Source organism: Hetaerina americana, unplaced genomic scaffold, assembly GCF_022747635.1.
Source record: "Hetaerina americana unplaced genomic scaffold, ioHetAmer1.1.p SCAF_10, whole genome shotgun sequence".
In the NCBI taxonomy this organism is placed as follows: domain Eukaryota; kingdom Metazoa; phylum Arthropoda; class Insecta; order Odonata; family Calopterygidae; genus Hetaerina; species Hetaerina americana.
The window spans coordinates 6,889,380-6,912,280 of record NW_027286070.1 but is presented as its reverse complement, the minus strand read 5'-3'; the positions used below and the strand labels follow the sequence as shown (position 1 = coordinate 6,912,280).

At 36.9% G+C, this 22,901-nt stretch overlaps 1 protein-coding gene across 1 annotated transcript; it reads left to right on the top strand.

Moving 5' to 3' along the window:
- Positions 1-402: 402 nt before the first annotated feature.
- Positions 403-20,953, top strand: LOC139700211 (zinc finger protein 277; the record flags this gene model as incomplete). Its single annotated transcript, XM_071598812.1, has 8 exons — positions 403-516; positions 827-1,082; positions 3,350-3,524; positions 6,323-6,407; positions 8,130-8,253; positions 14,491-14,653; positions 15,787-16,026; positions 20,861-20,953. Coding segments are annotated over exons 1-8 (1,161 nt in total), but the record flags the coding sequence as incomplete, so codon positions are not given.
- Positions 20,954-22,901: the final 1,948 nt, after the last annotated feature.

Genomic DNA, 22,901 nt, shown 5'->3' with positions numbered 1-22,901 from the left:
TTATGTTGACATTTGATTATACCCAGAATCCCAGTATATTTAGTGAATGATTCGTTTCTCGAGTATTTATTTCCTATTTATAACTTTCCGCAGTAATGTAATGCTGTTATTATGTCCAGCCACATAGAATTTAATGAATTACCATTGAAAGGGACAAATTTCAGCAAATTCTTATAGCATTTTGTTGGCAAATTTTATTGCTAAATTCGCTGGGATCAGCTGTGGTTTGCTCGGATATCGTTTACCAGTGTCACTAAGGAAACTAGTTATGGCAACGTGGCCCGATTCCCTCACTGTGCCATTGGTGGAGAGCGAATAATTTGAGAATTAATGACACCGCCCCCAACCAGTTAAGATCGAGAGCTCACGGAACATGTGCAATGCGAAATTTACTATTGTGTAAGTCTTGTTGAACTGTTTTGGGTTCAATGGGATTATAACAAGTAATCATCAACATTCGTGAATATTCTTGTCTAAGTAAATGCTCCAAAATGGAAGGTGTGACGAATGCCATAGGTATTGATGGAATTGGGTTTCAATGATAATAATGCACTTGTTTACATTTAAAAAATGGTGAACGATTTCAGCCTCTTGATTTTTAATCTATAGTGACAATAATTATTAATCACATGCAATTCGAAAGGCACTAAATTCCTTCCAATTAGGTGATCAAACTTGGGTAACCCGGGCGTAGGTCTCAATTTTTACTGGATAGATTTTCTTAAAAATTTTTACTTTAGGTTGAACTTAGGTTTTACATATTATCAATGATCGGCCGACAAATCATACGGTGATACTTATCACGTGCTTTTACATTATTTTCTAGGAACGGAGGACACTTTACAGGCATTTCAAGGTGAAGCAAGCCATAATCCGTCAGTTGCTAAAGGTCCTCTCCCCAATCCATTGATAAATTTTGACCCAGTCATCACCCCTAATGTCCCATCTCTTGCGCCATGCATTTTCTGTGATGAACACTTTCCACTAGATGAGGATGGAAAAGATATTGCACTCCTACAGCACATGTTTTTCCAACATAAGCTGGTGGTATCCGACTCGCAGCACATAGCCGGCCTGAGTAGGTAAATAACTTGCTTATGCCTAAATACGTATATGCCTTAGCTGCATGTGCACCATTTTCGTTTTCCTAAAGCCAGAGATTTCTATTTATTTGAAAAGGTGACATTTGCAGTTTAATGAAATAAAGATAATGGCATTCTACAGCGATGTGTTAGTTAGCATTTAAGATATATATAATCTAGATTTATGTATGTTATGCATCGAATTTTACATGAAGAAAGCACTTTCTATCTTACAACTGTCTTCACAATTAATGCTTATTTTGCATTAGTCCGAAAACAGCACTTCGGACTTGAAACAATGATATGACAATATTACAAATACATACACCCAAGCCGTAGGGGGAGGAAAAACCACCTGGTTGGCAGGCGAGGCGACGTTACATCGCCACAACCGGGGTCAGCAAATAAATAAACGTTCTTAAATTGAAATACTCAACAAATGGATGATTAATGAAAGAAGCTGAAGGAAAATCATTACTGTGACATGCTGTGGATTTATTGATGTGAAATGTCAGTGAGACTGGTTGGTTTATCCATGGAAACAGTAACCCATTTCGATTCCCAATGGGACACATTTAAATTTTGACCGCAGTTGTTTAATTCAGCCTTAACGGTCTTTTAATTAATTACTCATTTATTAAAAGGTAATGCAACTATTTTGGGTAGATAGGCTTGGGGCATTCCATTTCCTAAGTATCTCTTCTCATTTTTCTGCTTTCAAATTTCACTGAGTAACTTCCTTTTTTCTCTCTCTCGTAATTTAAAAGAATTAGTCTACTCACCTTTCGTACACATTTTCTTCATTCTTCTCATAAGCTTCCAATTTGAGTTCACCCTCTTGCCTTAAAGAACAGTTTTCCTATAAAAAACCTAAAAACTTCATATTAAAGTATTTACTAATATTTTGTAATTTATCATTCATCCAAAAACAGAACTTTTTGACCTTTACATTGGACTATTAACAATGATATATATTACAATGGACACAATTACAAACACCCAAGCCTTGGGTGGAGGTAAACCCACCAAGGTGGGAACCAAACCTATGACCTTAAGGTTGGTAGGTGAGGACATTACCCCGCTACCTCTGGACCGGCATAGCATACCTATCATAATCTGCCCTTCTTGCAAATGCCTATTTCACAAATGCAGTATTTCTTACAAGAAGTCCCTCTACTTTAGTTTTGTTGTGGTTAACCTTCACCTCATACCTTATGCATTGTTTCTGTGAATCTCTTGATGGTTACCACCTTGCCTGTTTGACTTACTATTGCTTGACCATCTAGTCACTCACTAATATTTCCAGCTCGAAGCCTTTCCACACGACCCTTAACATTTCCTGAGCATTTATGTTTAAAAGTACTGGCAAAGACAAAGGAAAACCTTGCCTCACCCCCCCTTGGCAATCAATGCCCATCCTGGTTCTCCTTGTGCTATCCTTACTCATACTGTCCGATTCATGTATGAGTTTCAATTATGTTACCTAGTCCTATGGTCCTCTCCCACATTTCACAATATCTTCTTCCTTAACTTTGCCCTCTCTTCATGGTCAAATTGAAATCTCACAATCCACAGAACGCACAAAGACATTCCTTCCTACTAATTTTCTCAATGCCAACAATGGCAACATAACTTCCTTGCCCCTTTCTAAACCCAAACTGCTGTTCACGTAGGTAGTTCCTTGCAGTACTTTTTAATCTGCTATTGATGACTCTCAGAACTAATCTTGTTGCATGTGTAATTAAATCTATCATTCCATAGTCCTCACATACTGCAATTTTACTCTTTTTTTAATGGAATTAAAAATTGATCTTGAATTCCACTCATCACATTCCTTCCTTATAAATGCTGCTGTTAAGCCCAAGCTCTTCCTTCCATTTTCCCAAATCTCCATGGCATACTCTTGAATATTATGGTTCTACTACATTTACTGTAGCATTTTTTTTATCTATCTAATATCAATGGACCTAATATATTCTCACTTAAATCATATTCACTTTCTATTTCTAAACAATTCTGTATTCCTGCCATATTATGAAAACTTCCATATTCATTAAATTCTTTCATTTTTTCATCTCGCTTGGTCATTATACTTTTGCCTTACTGTATCATGATGGTCGCTTCTTTCCTTCTTGTGCATCATTCTTTTTTTTTTCTATGTCTCTGAAATATCTTTGTATGCCTGCACCTCTCTTTCTTGGCACCATATTTTCTTGGCCCTACATGGAGACAATCAGTACACTGATTTCGTTTAATTTTTCTTGCAGTTACTGCAATTATTGGAAGGCTAGACTGTCAAATAACTCTCCAGCTGAATTCTTTTTTGGGATCAGCGTTGATCCAAACTCTTCAACTGAAAGTATGACAGGCTCATATTATCTCCTCTCTGATCAACTACCAGAAGACCGGACACTCCGGGAAGGGTTGCAGAAGAGAAGGCTGGTGAGTGCTCAGTTATCTGCCTATTCCTTGTTCCAGCGAATGAGTCATCTTGATGAGTGCTTTCTCTGCACTAAATACAATTTGCACCGAAGCTCTCCTGCATTTCCCTGGGTACATTTCAGGATATCCATCAAAGCTCTTTCCTATTCATAAAATTGATTACAACTTTGGATTCAATGGCAGAAAATGTGTATCACCATAATTATTTTTGATATTCTACCGGCAATGATCCTTTTTGGTTATTATACTTAGCATAACATTCATTCAGGATTTTTTCAAAGAAAATACTAAGCAATTAACTGTGAATGAAACTTCAGGTAAAATAAGGCTTAGTTAATTTCTTCATTTGATATGAGCCTTTCGATATTGTATCAACTGTAAAATAAATTCAAAAATCTAACAGTAAGGACATCCTTGGTCTGCCTAATTCTCTAATCCAGGTTATCATTGTGGAACCATCAGTATTGTTTCTCAACTTATGTTTTGAGACAGGAGATTTTCCAACACCTCTAAAATATTCCAAAACAGTACCTGTCTATAAGAAAGGTGATTAAGATGATGTAACTGACTACTGCCCCATTACCATAGTCCTTATTTTTAGGAAGATTTTTGAAGCTGTAATAAAAGATCAAATGTTTATGTACATTTTTGTGTCAAATAATCTGCTTTCCAAACCCCAGTATGGCTTTTAATCTGGGAAGTCTCTTATTATGGCTGTAGGGTCCATAGTAGATTACGTCAATAATTTTTTGGAAGATGAGGCATCAGTCTCTGTGACACTATATGATCTTGGTAAGGCTGTGTTAATCATTCTAAATTGTTTTCAAAGCTAGAATATAATGGTGTCAATGGAATGAATAACTGATCGAAGCTAATTCAAGAGTTTTGTTAATTTAAAGTAACACGTAAGACCTAATTTATATAAAAATCATGTGACAGTGTAAAAGGATATATGGTTCTGGTCCTAAATCTATTAATGCTTTTACATCATTGAGATTGCAGGTTTTGGACCTAAGTGTTCTGCTACATTGTTCCCATTTTTGGAACATTATGTTTAATACCTTTTGCATATCTTTGATTCATCTGTTAGAAAAATTGGCATAAATGTCATGGTACAAAATGTAATCTTTCAAAAAAATGGAACAATAAAGCAGAAACCAATCATCCATAACCTACTTTTTTGGGAATTTTATATTTCCCATATAGCCTCAAAATCTTTAATATATATTTGTAGAATAATATTTACTTATCACCTTGACATGTTTCATATTTTTTAGTACACATTGTTGGACAACATACTATTTTAATTAAGTGTTAAATGTAATATTTTTAAGAAATATATTTTGAATTATATTTGTTATAATACGAGGGTCATCCGGAAAGTAGTACCCGTTCGTGAAATAAAGACACAAAAGTAAATATTAACAAACATAAAAAATTTTATTTGAAAGAGGATACTTTAAACTACTTCTCAACATAATCTCCAAGCAAATTAAGGCATTTGTCATAACGTGTGACAAGTTTCTGTATTCCTGCTGCATAGTCCTTCGCCGCCAGCTCATTGAGATACGCGAGGGACCCATCTTGCACAAATTTTTGCATAATGCAGATGGTGTTTAACAATTTCATGAACAATTGTTCGAGAAACATTGGGAAAATGCTCACAGATGTCATCAATTGTGACGCGCCGATCGTTCCTCACGAATTCGTCAACTGAGCTCACCAGTTGGTCTGTAATGACAGACGGTCTCTCCGAACGCTCATCGTCGTGTGTGTTCCCCCTCCCCATGTTGAAGTTGCGACACCACCGCCGAACAGACGACTCGTCCATTACATTGTCTCCATACACCTCCTTTAATTGGCGATGAATATCACATGGGCGAACGTTTCTTGCATTGAGGAATTTAATCACTGCCCTCACTTCACAACTGGCGGCGTTCTCAATTTTTTTAAACATTGTAAACAATCACAGAAACAACACAGGCAATGCTAGCGTCACGCAACTTGGCTCAGAGAAGGCAGACAAGCCACTGAAGCTATCTGACCTCGTCCAGCGGCTACTCGCGTCGTCAGCACTTCATGCGGCACGAACGGGTACTACTTTCCGGATGACCCTCGTATGATAAAAAAAGTAATTTTATGCTTAGATATTCCATGGGAACTGCAAACAGCAAAGGGATTAAAGAACAGATTCCCTCCCTTCTTTTCCTTGTTGATGTGTGGATTTCACACGCCTGCCATTTAATTAGCTCCACCCCCTTGTCATGTGTCAAACAAACATCCAGATGATTATGGTGTCAATGGGCAATATGATGTCAGTAGTGATTAATTAGGCTTACATACACATGGAATGGAAAAATTTAGGAAATCAAAAGGAGCAGTAGTAGTAGTATTTAGGGGAGGCAACTGACAGCTGAAGTCATTCGTGCCATAAGGGATGGACAGGAAAGGATGAAGGGTGGATAGAATCCGGACATCGGTATTAACCTACTCTAAACAAAAGGCGCCAAGGGGTCCGCAGCTTAACGTCCCAACCGATGGACAGCGTGGTCACTCAAAGTGCCCTCCACAAAGCACCTCAAGTAGGGATCGAGATACCTCTGAAAAATATTCAACACCGCCGGAATTTGAAAGTGGGCCCTCTGGGTGGGAGGCAAGTATGATAGCCACCGCACCATCTCGATCCCCCAATAGGAGCAATTTATATTCCTTGTTGAGCATGTAAAATACTCACTTTTTGTGGCACTGTCTATATTAATTGACAGAAGAAAATTATATTATATTTTTTTGTGTTAAAGGAATGGGTGTTGCAGTGGCAGGAATGGGAGAGAACAGATGAATCATTTTCACGAATGTGCCTCTTTTGTAAGGAGGTATTTTCAGGTATGTAATATAAGCAGTATTTTCAAGTGTTGAACAACATATATTTGTGTAAGAATGTTTATGCAACCATTAGGGAAATCTATGATCAGCACAAACTCTTTTTCTTTCCATTACTTAATATGCAATTGCAAAATCTCTCTTTAATTTTGAAAGGTTAATCACTAGATCCCTTTATTTGTCTTATGAGTTGGCAATTTGTATTATATTAAAATTGATAAATAAATCACATAATTTTTATAGAAATCTGGGAATTACATATTGTTCATTTTAATAAAAAGATAAGGATTTAAAAAATAGGAAAATATTATGTGTGTGTGTGTATAGATGTGGGTCTCAGTAGCCCAGGGGTAGAGCATTGGACTACTGACTGGAGGACCCGGGTTCAATTCCTGGGCAAGCCTCTTGAGGCACCTGTAGCTCCACCCAAGTCATGTGATTTTTTGGGTGCCAGATCTTCCTGGGAAACCATAACTGGCCCAGGGAAAGGCACTGGCCCCCCCTACTCTGATGTGTGAATTGGGCTTAGTACTGGGTGAACTCTACCATCACCTACCAATCCCACCTTTGGGTTGATTACTGTGTTAATGGATGTGTATAAATGTGCATGTGTATAAATATGTGTGTGTCCTCACGGTTACTCACGTACAAGTACTTTAATAAGATCTATTTCAAATGCAACAGTTCACTTTCTCTTGCAAAATAAATGAATTATTCTTAAATAAGTTGAATTTTAACTGTGCTCTCCTGTCATTCGGTAGAATGGACTAAAAACAATATTATCATATTCTCAAAAAAACTGAGACTTAAATGTTTAGTAGGTCACATATGGACAATGTGGTGAAAAATGAAGCTTGGATTTTAGTAATTTGAAAAGTTTTTCATAGTTTTTTGGTGGAATATCTAATTTTTCATGTTGACTATAAATGAATTGTAGACATGCTGCCTGGAAAAAATAACTACCAAATGTGTTAGTAACTGTGGGAAATATGACATGGTTTTATAATAAATAAATCTACTGCGTACTTTAATTGCTCTAACTTTCAAATAATTTAAAAAAAACAGGGAATGCTGTTAATGTACAGGGTTCGTCCGGAAAATAAGTGTACTGATTTTTTCCCGCCGCTCCAGGCGCGCCCAGCACCGCTCTGACGGGCTGCGATTGTAGGGGGGTATGTTGGCAAGTGACGCTGAAAAAGGCAGTCAGCTCTGAGCTGTGGTGTAGTGAGGAGCTCTGTTAACGCGAACCTCCACGCTCGACCCACGTCACGGAACGCGATGCCGAAGTTTTTGGAGCAGCGTTATTCCATCAAATTTGCGGTAAAGCTTGGGAAATCGTCTACCGAAACTGTCGGTATGATTAACCAGGCTTACGAGGAGTCAGCCATGTCCAGAAACATGATCTTTCGGTGGCACAAGATGTTCGTGGAGGGCAGAGAAGAGATCGACGACGAGTCTTCGAGAGGTTCCCGATGATGCCTTCGCGGAAGTGTTCCAGGAATGGGAACGCCACTGGAACAAGTGTATCGCCTCACAAGGGTCCTATTTTGAGGAATATTAGCTTAAGATATGTAAAAGTGTAATAAATTTTTTTCCTGAGCTCAGTACACTTATTTTCCAGACGAACCCTGTATTTACCCTCATCTGCAAAAAATTGATCTAAAATTTTTATTGGTCTCGCAATCTTGCCATGACTCATTGTAGCTGTTTCCCATTTTTTGATAGGGAAGGGTGCACGTGCTGCCCTCCTATGCCACCTCAGCGTGAATCACAACCTCCAGCTTGGCCATCCTCACAACTTAATATTCATTGATGTTCTCCTCGACAAACTGCAGAGCAAGATGAATCAGTGAGTTACTAATTCTGTTCTGTTTAATTTGCTTATTCTGTTGCTCTTTTACAGATATTCTCCTCATAATTGATATCATGAGTTGTGACTTCTAGCAATTTTTGCTCAATGGTTAATTATATTCATGAAGTTCAATTTGTTGTGAAAGATGTTTCTGAATATTGTGTACCTCATTGTGCGGAAGGGAAAATTGAGACCACAGTGAAAAGTCACAGGAAAATGACTGCCTAAGGGACTGATCTTTATGTCCTATTTTTTATATGGTCTTTCACTGTGTTTTTGCCTATTACTGCAGCACTAGGATTACTCTTATTTTGTGCCATTGTTTAAATGATTTTTACTTCTTCCTAGAATCAATTTCATGACTACACATTTTTATCAGATTTAACTGGAAACCCCACTCCTGACACCATCCACTAATATTGTTGAAATCACCACGAAGAGCCTTGGAGGCTGATTCAAACAGTGTGGATAACCATATTATTGGTGAATAATCTAACGATGCTGGTTTCTTTACAATTATTGCCATTATTAACTGGTGTGAAATGCTAAGGGACCAATCATGCTTCATCCCCACTAAAAATAAAAAAAATCTGTGGTATACTGGGGAGTTATTAGCTCTTAGAAATGATTTACTTAGTTACTACCACTCTTACAAAACCAGTGGAAGCCGGCATGACAAAGAGGCCTACTTGAAATACAAAAGAGATTATTATAATTTAGTTAGGTGTGCAAAAAATAATGCTTACAAGGATTTTATATTGAATGCAAAAAATAAACAAAAGGCAGCATGGAGTGTAATCAATCAAGAAGTTGGTCATGGTAATGGAAAAGAAAATCTTCCTTTCACCCCAGATGCTGTAAATAATTTTTTCTTAAAAGCTGTTGAAGACAATTTGTTCTCTCGAAAAGTTGATGCTGCCAATATTGGTAATATGCTGCAAAATCTTCCTCCGAATAATTTAAATTTTAAATGGAATTTTGTTACTCCACTTGATATTATATCGACTGTTAAAAAATTTAAAAAATCCAACAGTAAGAATATTTATGGTCTTTCTAACTCCCTAATAAAGGACATTATTGTGCTCATTGCGGAACCATTAGCAATGTTAGTCAATTTATGTTTTGAGACAGGAGATTTTCCAACAGCTCTAAAATATTCCAAAACAGTACCTGTCTATAAGAAAGGTGATAAAGATGATTTAGCTAACTACCGCCCCATTTCCATAGTCCCCGTTTTTGGTAAAATTTTTGAAGCTATTATGAAAGATCAAATATGTAATTTTTTTGAGTTAAATAATCTCTTTTCCAAATCCCAGTACGGCTTTCGATCTGGGAAATCTACAATTTTGGCAGTAGAGTCCATAGTTAATTATGTCATTAATGCATTTGAAGAAAAGGAATCAGTCTCAGTGACACTATGTGATCTTAGTAAGGCCTTCGACTGTGTTAATCATTCAATATTACTAACAAAGCTAGAATATTATGGTATTAAGGGAGTTGCACTGAAACTAATGAAGTCATATTTGGATGAACGCCACCAATTGGTTGAACTTGATGGCTGTCGGTCTGCAGCTCTTAAAGTAAAATGTGGTGTACCACAGGGCTCTGTGCTTGGCCCAGTACTTTTCATTATCATGATTAATGATTTGCCCTGTAATATGAAACCTAGATCTGTTTTATATGCTGATGACATTACTTTTGTGCAAAAGTGTCAACATCCAGAAGATGCAAAGTTACGATCTAGCGCTACCCAAAAACAGGCTAAGGAATGGTTTGATGTTAATCATTTACAATTAAATACTAACAAAACTCAGCATATTGTGTGCAGTCTTAAATAAAAAATAACTGATATTGAAACTGCTAAAATACTAGGAATTTATATTGATACAAAACTTAATTGGGAGACTCACATCAGTCAGACCTGTAATAAACTTAGTAAAGCTGTTTATATGTTAAGAAAGCTCAACTTTATCATTTCAAATGAGTATCGTTTAACACTTTACCATGCCTTCTTTCAATGTCATTTGAATTATGGTGTTGAGTTATGGGGTCATTCCCCTCATGTTAAACAAATTTTGCTACTGTAAAAGAGAGCTATTCGCTCTCTTGCTAATATACCACCACGTGATTCCTGCAAACCTTTTTTTATTAGGTATAGAATCATGACTGTATTTTGTTTGTATATCTTTAAGGCTCTGATTCATGTGAAAGTTAATCTAGAAACTTACCAATTAAGATCCAACCTCCATAACTATTCCACAAGAGGTAAATCGAATCTAAATACTACTTATTGTAGATTGTCATCAACTTACAACACATTTCACAATATGAACATACGACTGTATAACTATCTGCCTACTCAGTTGAAATCAGATGGTATCCAGAGTTTCAAGAATAGGGTATATACCTGGTTACTTGCTCACCCACTTTACTCATTGGATGAATTCTTTTGTGACAATCTTCATCACATTTAAGAACTTATGTTTATATATTAAGTAATATTACGATTGACGACATTTAATATGGTTGTACCATTTTTAAAATGAATAAAGTATTATTATTATTATTATTATTATTGTGGCATCCCAGAGGCTAGATTCACAAAATCAGGACAAATTCCATCTGTTATCACCTTTTGCTTTTGATCAGAAAGGAAATTGTGAACCCAATTCGCTACTCTTTCTTCAATTCCACATTATTATAGTTCCTATTTATGCTTATTATATGACAATTGATCAAATGTTTTTTTGAGGTCTAAGAATATAGTATTTGTTTGATTTCTCAATTTTTCCTGATTGAGGATGTTGTGGATGAATAACCCATATTGTATTTCACAAGATCTTCTCTTTTGGATCCTATGTTGTGATTGAAAGAAGATGCAATGACTAGCTACAAAGTATATGACCTTATGTATAATAGCCTGCCCAGGAACTTTGTAAAATAGGAATATTAATGACATTGTTCTGTAATTTCCTGTGCCTTATTAATTTCCACTTACATAAATAGGGGGACATGGACAATTGTCCTGTCTTCTAGCACTTCCCATCTGATAAGGATTTGTTAAATATATACTCTATAGAAGTGGCACAGTTTGCATTGCAAACTCTCTCAGTACTCATGCTGGGATCCCTTCCGGTCCAGGCCAATTTGTTGGCTCTGTTAGTCAGTGATGATTTAATGAATTCCTTTCAATCTATTTTTTAATCATTAATTGGTACATTGATGATAGAGATTTTCAATTGGTTTTCATTGATTTCTACTGTATGACTTTCAACATCCTTGTTCAAGGCATTAGCTTTTAGTCTCAACTGTCAACTACTGTCAACTCAACTGTCTACTCAACTGTCAACTACTATGCCATTTTTGTCCTCTAATGACTTAGAAGTTTTGCATTTGCCCTGTACCTCCATAGTTTAAGACCTTTGGTATTTTCTCATAAGAGTCTGGAGAGAATAGAAGTTATATATGGGATTTTATGAGTGAATCAATCGGTCAAGTGGATTTGTGGTTGTTAGAAGAATTTTATAAGATGCATAATGCATGATCAGTTCCAAATATTCCCTCTAGTACATGAGTCATTCAATAATTCCTTAGAAAATCCAAGAGATGTTGCTGATAGTATCAGAAAAGGTTTGCTTTTAGTAAGCCTCATCTCTCACTAGACTACTGTTAAAGTTTCACCTACGCCCATCTCGTGGTTTTGTTATTCACAGTCAAGTTAAGCAGCAAACCTTTATTTTTTTTAGAAAAATAGAAATAAAATGAGTTTGGTGCTGTTATTAAATCTTTCTATTAAAAAACCTTGACACCATTGAAAGATGAAGTTCATGGCACATCTGCTCCTATGTTTGCGACTGTTCACAATCAAGTGAATGAGTTCAAATGTGGCTGCACATCTACAAATAATGAACATTGTTCTTAAAGTCCAGTGGAAGTGACTTCCTCCCAAAGATTGACAAAACCTGCGATGTGGTTTTGACTGATGAAGAATCTTAGTTCACAAAATAGTTGAGTCCATAGGCATATCACAAGGTAAAATTGATTTAATTTTGCATGAAAAATTAGGTGTGATAAAATCTTGGCAAGATGGGTACTGCGTTTGCTCTCAGTAGAGAATAAACACAACCGTTTTGTCAATTCACAGGCTTGTTTGGTGCTTTTCCATTGCAATCCTGCTAAGTTTCTTCATTGATATATTACTTTGGGCAAAACATGGATACACTAATACATACACTGAAACACATTCCGAAACAGTGGGTTCCGCGGAAGGCCAAGACTGTGAAATCCACCTACAAGGTAAAGGCCACGTTTTTTGAAATGCATGCAGAATCATCTACATCAATTACTGGCAGAAAGAGCAAACAATAAATGGAGAGTTTTTTGTGTCGTAATTGCTCCAGTTAAGCGAAGAAAACAAGAAAAAAGTCCTCTTTTGGCAAAGAAAGAAATTCTTTTCCATCAGGACAATGACATTTGGAGGTGCACAACAGGGCAATTTTGATGGTGAAAATTATGGAATTAAAGTTTGAAGTATAAAAACATCCACCATATTTGGAGTGTGACTCTTTTAATTCCAAACTTGAAAAAATGGCTTGGCGAAATGGTTTAATGTTGAATGAGGTGGTCATCACCCACGCAAATGCCAATTTTGAGGATCTTCCAAAATACTTCTTTAGAGATGGCTTCAAAAGTTGGAAAAATCATGTGGATATGTTGAAAAATAAAAATAGTCAACTCAAAATAATTTTTTTTCTATTTTTCCATCGAAGAACTTATTGAACATGCCAGATAATGTGCATTTAAGGTGCATATAAACACGTAATAGTTTGGTTTTTGCCATGCATTCTCTGACATTTTCCTATTGTATTACTGTTTTCAAAACTGTATTTTCTTAAGTGAAGTGAAAAAAAGTGAAATAAGAAAGTCACTCAGCATAACAAATAATTTTGTCAAAATATATTTTTCTTGGGTAAGGCTTTAAGCATTATGTAAGTAAGTAAGTAATTTTATTTGCCCAGCAGATTTGTACAATTGTAAAAAACAAGCACAGATATTGGACACGTCAATGTTATATAAAGAAATGATAAATACTAAGTACATGTTTAAATACAAAGAAACTCATGGGACAAGAAGTTCATTAATAGAATAAAACATTTTACAGAGTAAATATTTCTGAAGGTTGAGCTTAAATATAGGCAGCTTATGTTGTGCTTTCAGTTCTTTAGGAAGTTTATTAAAAATCCTGAGGCCCATATGTTTAGGTCCATGGGCGGTGGTACAGGTTCTGACAAAGTTTTGGTGGAGGTCAGCAGAATGCCTTGTGTTATAATTGTGAACGTTGGCATTGGAAAGATAACTAGAGAAGTTGCTTTTGACATACAAAGATGCGCAATACATATACACGCAGGGAATGGGTAAAATTTTCAATTTTTTAAAGAGGGGACGACAGGATGCTGCATGAGTAGCAAAGCAAATAAGTCGGATGATCCGTTTTTGAATTTTAAATATAATATTTGCATTAGGTGTAGGGCCCCATAAAAGAATACTATAAACAACATGAGAGTAAAATTCACTATAATAAAGAGACAATAAGACCTCAGTATTGACGGTATGCCTAATGAATCTGATAAGATGACAGAGTGAACTCAACTTATTACGAAGTTTGAGAATATGGTCATCCCAAGACAGACGACTGTCAATAGAGATGCCTAGAAAACATGATTTACTTTTTTGTACAATAAGTTCGTTATCAATATTTACAGTTATGCAAGCAGCTGATTTATTCTTATTAGCAAAGTAAATTAAAGAAGATTTACTAACATTGAGGAGGAGGGAATTGAGGAGACACCACTCATGTAACAGCTGGGTAACGGAAACAGAGGTTAATATTAGTGTGTCTACAGAGGAGGCAGACACGAGGACATTTGTGTCATCAGCATAGACGACAGGCAGCACGCCTGGTACAGAGTTCAGTAATGTTGGTAGATCATTTACGTACATAAGGAACAAGATTGGGCCCAGGACAGATAATATGATTATTTCATTTCCGCTGATTTTCCAGTGAAATAATTCCTTTATCCGCGATGGACGCTGAACATTATTATTGGCATGACCTTAATAATAAACTATAATTAAAATGCAATTAATTTCTAATTATTCTTAAATATTGATTTTTAAGCTATTTAAGATTAATTCATTGTTTGCCTTTCTTAAAAATTGTTAACTTTTTTACAGAATGTTGTGCATTTACTGTGGAAAGAAATTTACTGACTGGTTTGTTCTGAAAGAGCACATGCGCAAGAAGCAGCATAAAAGGGTCAATCCTAAGGATCCAACATTTGATCGTTTTTATATTGTTAACTATCTTGAAAGAGGCAAAGGCTGGCAGGACATACAGGTAAAAGAATCTTTGACTTAGCCTCTGCTGAGGGCTTAAAATTCTTACTTTAAAATCGGGTGCCTGTTTTATTATTTCAATGGATCTCACATTTAAATTAAATTGTTTCACAGTTTCCCATAAATTGTTTGATTTATTGCTATCCAGAATAAACCATTAGCTATTGTCATAGCCTTATACCAATAAATCTGTATTGATAGTTAACTCTCTGACTAATAGAATAGGTATTTCTAAAACAATTGCAATTGATGTGAAGACAAGCTACGTACCACAACTAGTAATGAAATCTTTGAAAACCCATAAAAGTGGCTATTGCTTGAGTTAGAAAACATTTCTCTCTTTTCAATGAAATGCATGGGGAGCGCCAATTTCTTTTACTGAGTGAAAATATAAAAGGATTGACTTACAAGCATGAGACTTGAACCAAATCCCAATTCTTTCAGGATGTCCATAATTTTGATACCAGAAAAATACTTAAAAGAGCAGACAGAAAACTTCTTTTTGTATATATCATGTTGAACAGGATGCTTAATTCACTAAGCCACGTATTCTTCATGCATTCATCCCACAGAGAGAAACATTTGATTATGCCTTAACTATACTTACTCCTTAAATTATACATTTAGAATCCAACTGTGAATGCCTGTTGATGTGTTGCACTTCTTTGCCTATAATATTTTGTTAATTTAGAATTTCTCTCAATCAATATTAAAAATTTTTTTCAAATCATTTTCCGGTTGTCAATGCCGGAAGATCTAACAAAAAGAAAAAAAGCAGTTTGTATTATTCAGCAGAAGCATCAGTATGATAATTTAAAAAATTAAATTAGGAAATATTCAATCTACTTTTTGCAGCAACCACGTTCTCTATTTAAAATGTATTTAATATACTAAATTGGCGGTTCAACAAGGCAAGCAGTGGGTGTATTGTGGGTGAAAGTGTATTATGTACCCATATGTATGTTATGCATATTGAGAACTAGCATTTGGAAATGAAAGTGGACAACTGTACAGACTGATACTCTGGGCACCAGATTGTGCCTTCATGCATAAGAAAATACCATGAATATCATTTCCCACTTTGCCTCTATTGTGAGCTCTCCCTCCTCAAGTCTATGGTTGTGATTGTTCCAGGAAGAGCGTGATGTGGATGATGAGAATGGGGGTGCATCTTCCGAAGGCGAGGCCCCGAACAACGACCCCTGTGGGGATTGGTCCGACTGGCAGGAAGAATCCCTCGGAGATGAGTCCCATGTGCGGTGCCTGTTCTGCACCTTCAGGGGTGATGACTTGGTCTCTGTCGTTGCCCACATGAGAGAGGAGCACTGTGGGTTTGATCTCCTGACATTTGACGATCGCCGATTCTATTCTTTGGTAAAGACCCTCTCTCTCTTCAACCAATCAAGGAATTTCAATTTATGCATTAGTCTATTGACACTGTGAAAAATAATGGTTTCTTTGCGTAATTTAATAAATTAATTGGTCACTAAAGTACATACTGGAGATAGACCCCTAGTGCTAGAAAACAAAGTACCAGTACTTGAAGCAAAAATCAGAGGTACCGAGGCAACAATCCTAAATATTTCTCGGTTCCTTGGTACTGGTGCCAACCCTTGCTAGAAATGTGTACAATATTCTTTTTTTCTTTGTTAAATGTCATATGCATGTGATTGGTCAATGAGACAACATCCTGGGGAGTGGGTAGAATGGGAAAAGAGCCTTGAGTTGAAGGTTGTCAAATGTGACATCTGTGAATAAAATAGTAATAGAAATGAATGAAAAGTTTACAGCATTTTTGTTGTAGTGGTGTGACCTATTTGAGATGTAAAAAGAGCACTCGTACCTGGGACTAGGGGCTGATATCTGTTGGCAACTTAATAGTATTGAGGAAAGGAACTATTAGTACTTGTACCTTGGGAAGCATTCCCTGATAGCAGTACCTTAAGAATCCTAAATATTTCTTGGTACTAAGTGCTGGTACCAAATCTGGGTCATAAAGGATTTATGGGTCTTACAAGAATACTTGCCAACATGGAAAAGCAGATGAAAAAGTACAGCCTCAAGGTAAACAAACATAAACTAAGATCAAAGTAGGGAAGGAGATTCCAAAGTAAGACAAGGGAAAGACACACTGGGACAAATGTAAAGGTTTTGTTATTTAGGTAGCTCGATCACTGGCCATGTAAGACATGAGAGGCATTATTACTATAGGTAATCTACCAGTTAAGCTAGGTTTTGGATGACACAAGCTACCAAACAGTACCGCAACAATTTCCTTGCCCTCCTAACTAAATGCAGCCCGACATCAGCATTACAATAACGCCCTCTTTAACTCAATATACTTCCTTCATCCCTTCATTCCATCTAACATCCCTATCCTATTCCTGTCCCTTCCTTGGTTGCGTAATGTTCTCCCCTCTATCACAGTCTTCAACATCTCACTGCCAATCTAAATGACCTGCATCCATCACTACCTGCCTCCTTCGGTTATCTGCCAAGAATCCCCTCTGCCCCACTGTACCCAGCACGCCCTCATTTGTTTTCCTGTCTGTCCACATCCCCTTCTCCATTGTAATTCACACCCGCATTTCAAAATCTCCAAGCTATACCTATCATCCTGCTTCAATGTCTATGTGACTACCTGAATTGATCATCCCCAAGTAATCATTTGCCCTGCTCTCCATTCTCTTGTTGATGATTCTGAGAGCCACTTAAGCTGCATGCAAAATCAAACTTATTGTTCTGTGGTCCTCTCAAGATATACCCTTTGCCTTTTTTTGTATAGTACCTAACACTGCTCTAACCAAGTCTTCCGGCAAAATTTCACTCCCATAAATGCTACAAATTAGTCCATAAAAACTCCTTCTCCTGAATTTTCCTCAACCTGTAAGGAGTTCCATGGGAATGTTGTCTACCCCCACATCCATATTCGCTTTTCATACCCTTAATGCCCTTTCTATATCACCATCGAGTAAGCCTGAATCTAAGCTATCTTCATCTGTGTCATATTCTCTAGTCGGAACCTTTCTGACATAATGTCTTCACGGTACAGTTTTTCTATATATTCCTTCCCTAGAATACTATTTTCTACATATCCCTTCCTTGGAAAAAATTTTCAATATCCTGCCACCTTTGCCAGTGTAATTCTTGTGGCGGTTATAAGCTTCCACAACAGTTTCTCAGAAATAATTCCTCTAGTCATCACAGAAGTTTCCGTCTGTTTGTGGATGGTAAACAAATGCTTTCCACACACTTCCTCTTTGAGCTCTTTAATGCCTTAACTTGAGCAGGCATCAATTTACGTCTTTACAAAACTGATAGCAAGATCAGAGGCCATCAAGTGATGACCTGTTTGTTTCCTTGATTTATTATGGGGCAAGATAGCTCTGGCTTGAGGTTATCACTTGTTCCTCCCAGCACACAACAAATTCACAAGGTGGGAGATGCGTCATGCTCGAGGTGCTTAAGCCCTGACATTGATTCTTGTACCATAATGTTTGTGCCACTATGGCAAGTTTCTAATATCAAGATAGCATCTCGTCAGTTGACATCACTGCAAGAGTTGTTGTTTTTATCCTTGTATTTTGTTTGAAGGAGGGGAACATTTTTATAAATATTTTATGTGAATTATTTCATATTTATAGTACATATGTTCTAATTATGGTTAAGAAATCATTTTATTTTTTGTTTATCAAAAAAATCTAATGGTCAGGAAAAACAAACATTTTTCCATTTTTCAAATGATGAAAAACATAATTTAAAAAATGTTCAATCTTCCATGTAGATTGTAGAATGTACCCATCTCTAAAGCCTACTCATCTTGTTCTAATGCAATACAGAACTTCTCCTGTTAACCTTTTTAGAGTAAAGAGCAATATAAACATCAAAAGAACCTCAAAATAAAACAGTTTCTGGCATCACTCGGTGGAAAATCTTCATATTGAACTTAAAATTAAACCGCTTGGCTTTTCCACTTAGAATTTTTTTTTTTATTTACTACCTTGGTTTAGTTATGGTATAACATCATCAGGTAAAAATGCAAGTCAAGCACAGTACATATAGCTCTACACTGAGGGGAAGAGGAGGGAGGGAGGAAAGCAAGGATTGGTTGCGATAGGAAGAGGAGGATTGGTAATATTGATAAATTAGCAGGCTGGGAGAAGGAATTAATACAATGTTGAAAAAAGTTTTGCTTGGGGTCGGTTAGTTGACAGAGGAGTGGGGGAATGGGTTATGCAAACTGGGAGAACGGTACTGGGTAATTAGTCAGGTGATTAAGTAATAGGCTGGGAGAGGTTACTACATTGTTGAAAAGGTTTGCTTGGTGTCAGTTTAGTTGGCAGATGGCTGAGGAAAATAAAATAACGGGGAACGTGAAGGGTCAAGAAATTCGTTGGTCAAAACATCTCCGTAATCCATGAGCTGAAGTATTTCTAATTGCTCCAGCGCATCAAGGCGGTGACCTTTCTTCTCAAAGTGTAGGATTTCGGGGATGAAATCGCTACTGTGGCCACAATCTCTCAGGCGTTTGGTGAAGAGTGATATGGAGATGTTTTTTTCTAAAGTATGCTCAGTGCTCCTTAATTCTTGTCTCATATCTCCTTCCCATCTGGCCTATGTATATCTGGTTGCAGTCTTTGCAGAGGAGTTTGTACACCCCACTCTTGTGTATGGGTTTAACTTGGTCCTTCGTGTGGCATGACAGATTGTTTAATTTTGTTTCATTGAAGAAGGTCGGTCTCCCTTTTTCTTTTGGGAGGATTCTTTACACTTTTAATGACAAGTGGCCAAGAAAAGGGAATCTCTGCCACTGTGGCTGGTTTTCTGCAGATGTGAGAGAACTATACAAGGTTAACTTGGCTAAACGGAATAGTTTCTTGTTGTAAAATTTATGAATTAACACTTCTCTCAACCCATTGTTCACCGCAATCTGTTTTATGATGCTGAGTTCTTTAAGAATGTTCTCTTTAGATATGGGAATAGAATATGCTCTGTGTAACATGGCGTGGAAGGCTGATAATTTTTGAGAGAAGCAGTGCCTAGAACTATGGTGAATGACTTCGTCTGTGTATAACTTCTTCCAGAAAATGGAAAAAATTGAACCTATTATTTTTAGTTTTGATAGTTAAGTCTAGAAAGTTGAGGGATCCATCTGCTTCTAATTCCTTGGTAAATTTTATATGTTTATCTCTGGAATTGAGGAAATTCAAAAAACTGTCTAATTGTCTATCAGAACCTGTCCAGCCGCGGAAAACATCATCTACGTATCTATACCAGCAAAGGATAGTTTTTATGAAGGGGTTCTCTGAGGATAACATTAGTTGCTCAAAATTCTGTTGCTTCAGTTGCTCACTAAAGTGTTACCTTTGTCTGCCTTGGAAACAATTAGGTGTTTTTTCGAAATTGTCTTTGATTGACAACAAGGCTTTGTAGTCTTCTGTATTTTTTAGGATTTTATTCAATGACTGCATGTTGGTAGCAAAGGATTGAATCTTTGAGGCAATGTGTTCTTTCGCACAGGAGACATTTTTCCGAAGAGCTAAGTCTGAATCCACGGCTGGATATTTCAAATCACGAATCAAAATGGGAATATTTGGACAATATTTAAGTCCTTTGTTCAGTAAACTAAGCTCTTCAGGTTTGAGTATTTGAGATGTCATTTTAGAAAAGAAACATCTGATATATATAAATGATACAAATGTATGCAGAAAGTTTTCTATGAAGAATTGATTGTGTTTTACCTGAACATGCTAAATTTAATAAGACAAATGAACAGCATGGCAATTAAGATATCAGAGATGCAAAGTTTGAGAATTTGCCAATATTAATACAAATATCTGAGAGAGAGGCAAGGAGGATTCTTGCCCTGTACTCAAACACCTGGCTTTTACTTGGGAAAACTCTGTCATTGAGACTTGTCCTAACCACAAACATGCACACTTGGCAGCAGTGAGGCAAATTTTCCATGAAAAGTAATGTGAATCATATCTTAAACCACTCTTCTGTGTGCCTACATAGCATCAACCTGAAATCCCATCCCAAAACCTACGTGGCAAGGCATCAGGAAATTAGGGTGGCCATTATCAGTAAGATAATCATTGCTGTTGGAAATGGTGGCTCTTGACCTAATTCTTGTTACTTGGTCACATGTTGCATTGATTGTGAAGTGTGTCACTGGGTGAATGTTGTCTCTCTCTCTGGTGTACAGGTCAAGATAGTGAACTTCATCCGCAGGAGGGTGCAGGAGGGGCGCTGCATTGTATGCGACTGGGGGCTGGGGGAGGGGGTGGATGAGGAGGAGGGAAGCAGGGGAGACATACGTGGCCTCGGCCAGAGGAAGCGGGGGGCAGAGGAGGGCAGTTCCTTGGGAGGTGACTCAGGTGCACAGCCTAGGGAGGCACTGCTTGAGCACATGTCTGAGGCAGGGCACTTTGCCTGTCCTGCATCCACGCTGTGGGATTGGCCAGAGTGAGTGTGACTGAGAATAACCATTGTGGATGTAGTATATATTATAAACTTTGAACATTAATCGTGAATGTGTATCTTCTAATATCAACTTTAAAGAAAAACAAAAAAAAATGCCTCATAAAAATTATTACCTTATAATGCATAGTGTTTTTCCTCGTGAGAATTATTCAACGACTACTTCTCTGGAAAATGATGTAAAGTTTCATTTTACAGTATGAAGGATAGCATATATTTGTATAAAGCATTGCTTTTTTCTCGGCTATCGGTTTACCTCTGGGCTAATCTATTCCTTCATGGTTTGCCTATTTATAAATTACTTCCCCGTGGAATTATTTTAGCCGGTTCCTTCTATCCTGTAATGATCAGATACTGAGGCAGCTTGTGACTTATTGACTTATGCCCTCAATTTATTTGAAAGATATCTCAGTGTAGAAAGTACTGGCAAAAGATAAGTGTGGAAAAGCAAAATATTCTACAGAAATTTTCCACATAAACTTGACAGCTGTCCACAATCCAATCAGTGGTCACTAGGAAGGGACCACTGATTGGATTGAGGATAGCTATCTTGCTTAATCCATTCATGAATAAGCCAGCTTTCACTAATGTTGTCTCATGATATATTCTTCCACACAACACAAATTCAAATATTTAACTGGTTGAATGGCAGTGAGGGAAATGTTTTCTGAGTATTTGGCTCAAGTAGCACTAAACCTTGGGGCCACTTTCACATATTTGGCCTTCTCCTTCAACCCCTTGTTCACCCTTTTCTCCTCCTTCATTTGTATATCTGATTTGCAATTCAACTTGCATCCATTCTCTCTGAACATAAGCAAAACTGTAGCACACTTATATGGAGCTTATTTTTCCAAGTTAGATAGAAATTGGAGTTAGTGAAGTTAACTGAGAAAATACATGTTTCAGTCAGGTTCATACACAACCTGTAATAGTCATGTGCCTGGGGTCAAAGTGTAGCTAGAACACAGTGTGCATTTTGTGGGCTGATGCAACATTATTAAGGGAATTAACTTATTTTAGTTATCCTTAGTGTTCAAAATTTCATTCATTTTGGTGTATTTCAATGCCTTTGTGGAGATAGTGGCATATGCTTTGCTACTCACATGCTGAGGCCTGCTCTGAGAGGGTTGCATCCCAACATCATTCATCTCTCTCCCCCCTCCCAGTGCTATGTACCACTGTCACTTGACACCATTAGTATGAGCACTGGCAAGCATTGGCTTAAAATGGCATAATTGTTTGGAACCATGGATTGGTAATTGTTAACAACAGTGTGAAAATGTAGTTTTTTATTCTGCTGTGATAGAAATAATTTTATTTTCCCATTCGTAGAATCAGATAATTGAGTAACAGCAGTGGGCAACAACCAGTTCATGAAAAGTTGATGGTTTGTTGTACCACATTTTACAATTAATGTGCTTTCCTTGGTATCTGGCTAAGATTTCCTGTGCCATGTGCAGTACCTAGGAGACTATGTAATGGTTTTCCCTTTTGGGTTAATATCCTCTTACAATCTTCCACGAGCTTCACATCCATTCTGCATTGTCATTTACAACCTGTAAGTGCTTAAATATTTACATATGTTTGTCATGTAATCTGGAGAGTCAAAGAAAAATGAAGCAATAATAAATTTTCCCAAATGATGTAAAAATACTAAGTTTCCATTGTTCTTTCCTGTTATGGCCTTCTCCACATTCATGTTCATGCTTCCTTCTAACTCCTTATTCAACTTTACTTTCAAGTGTCTGTCTGAATTCTTTAGATTG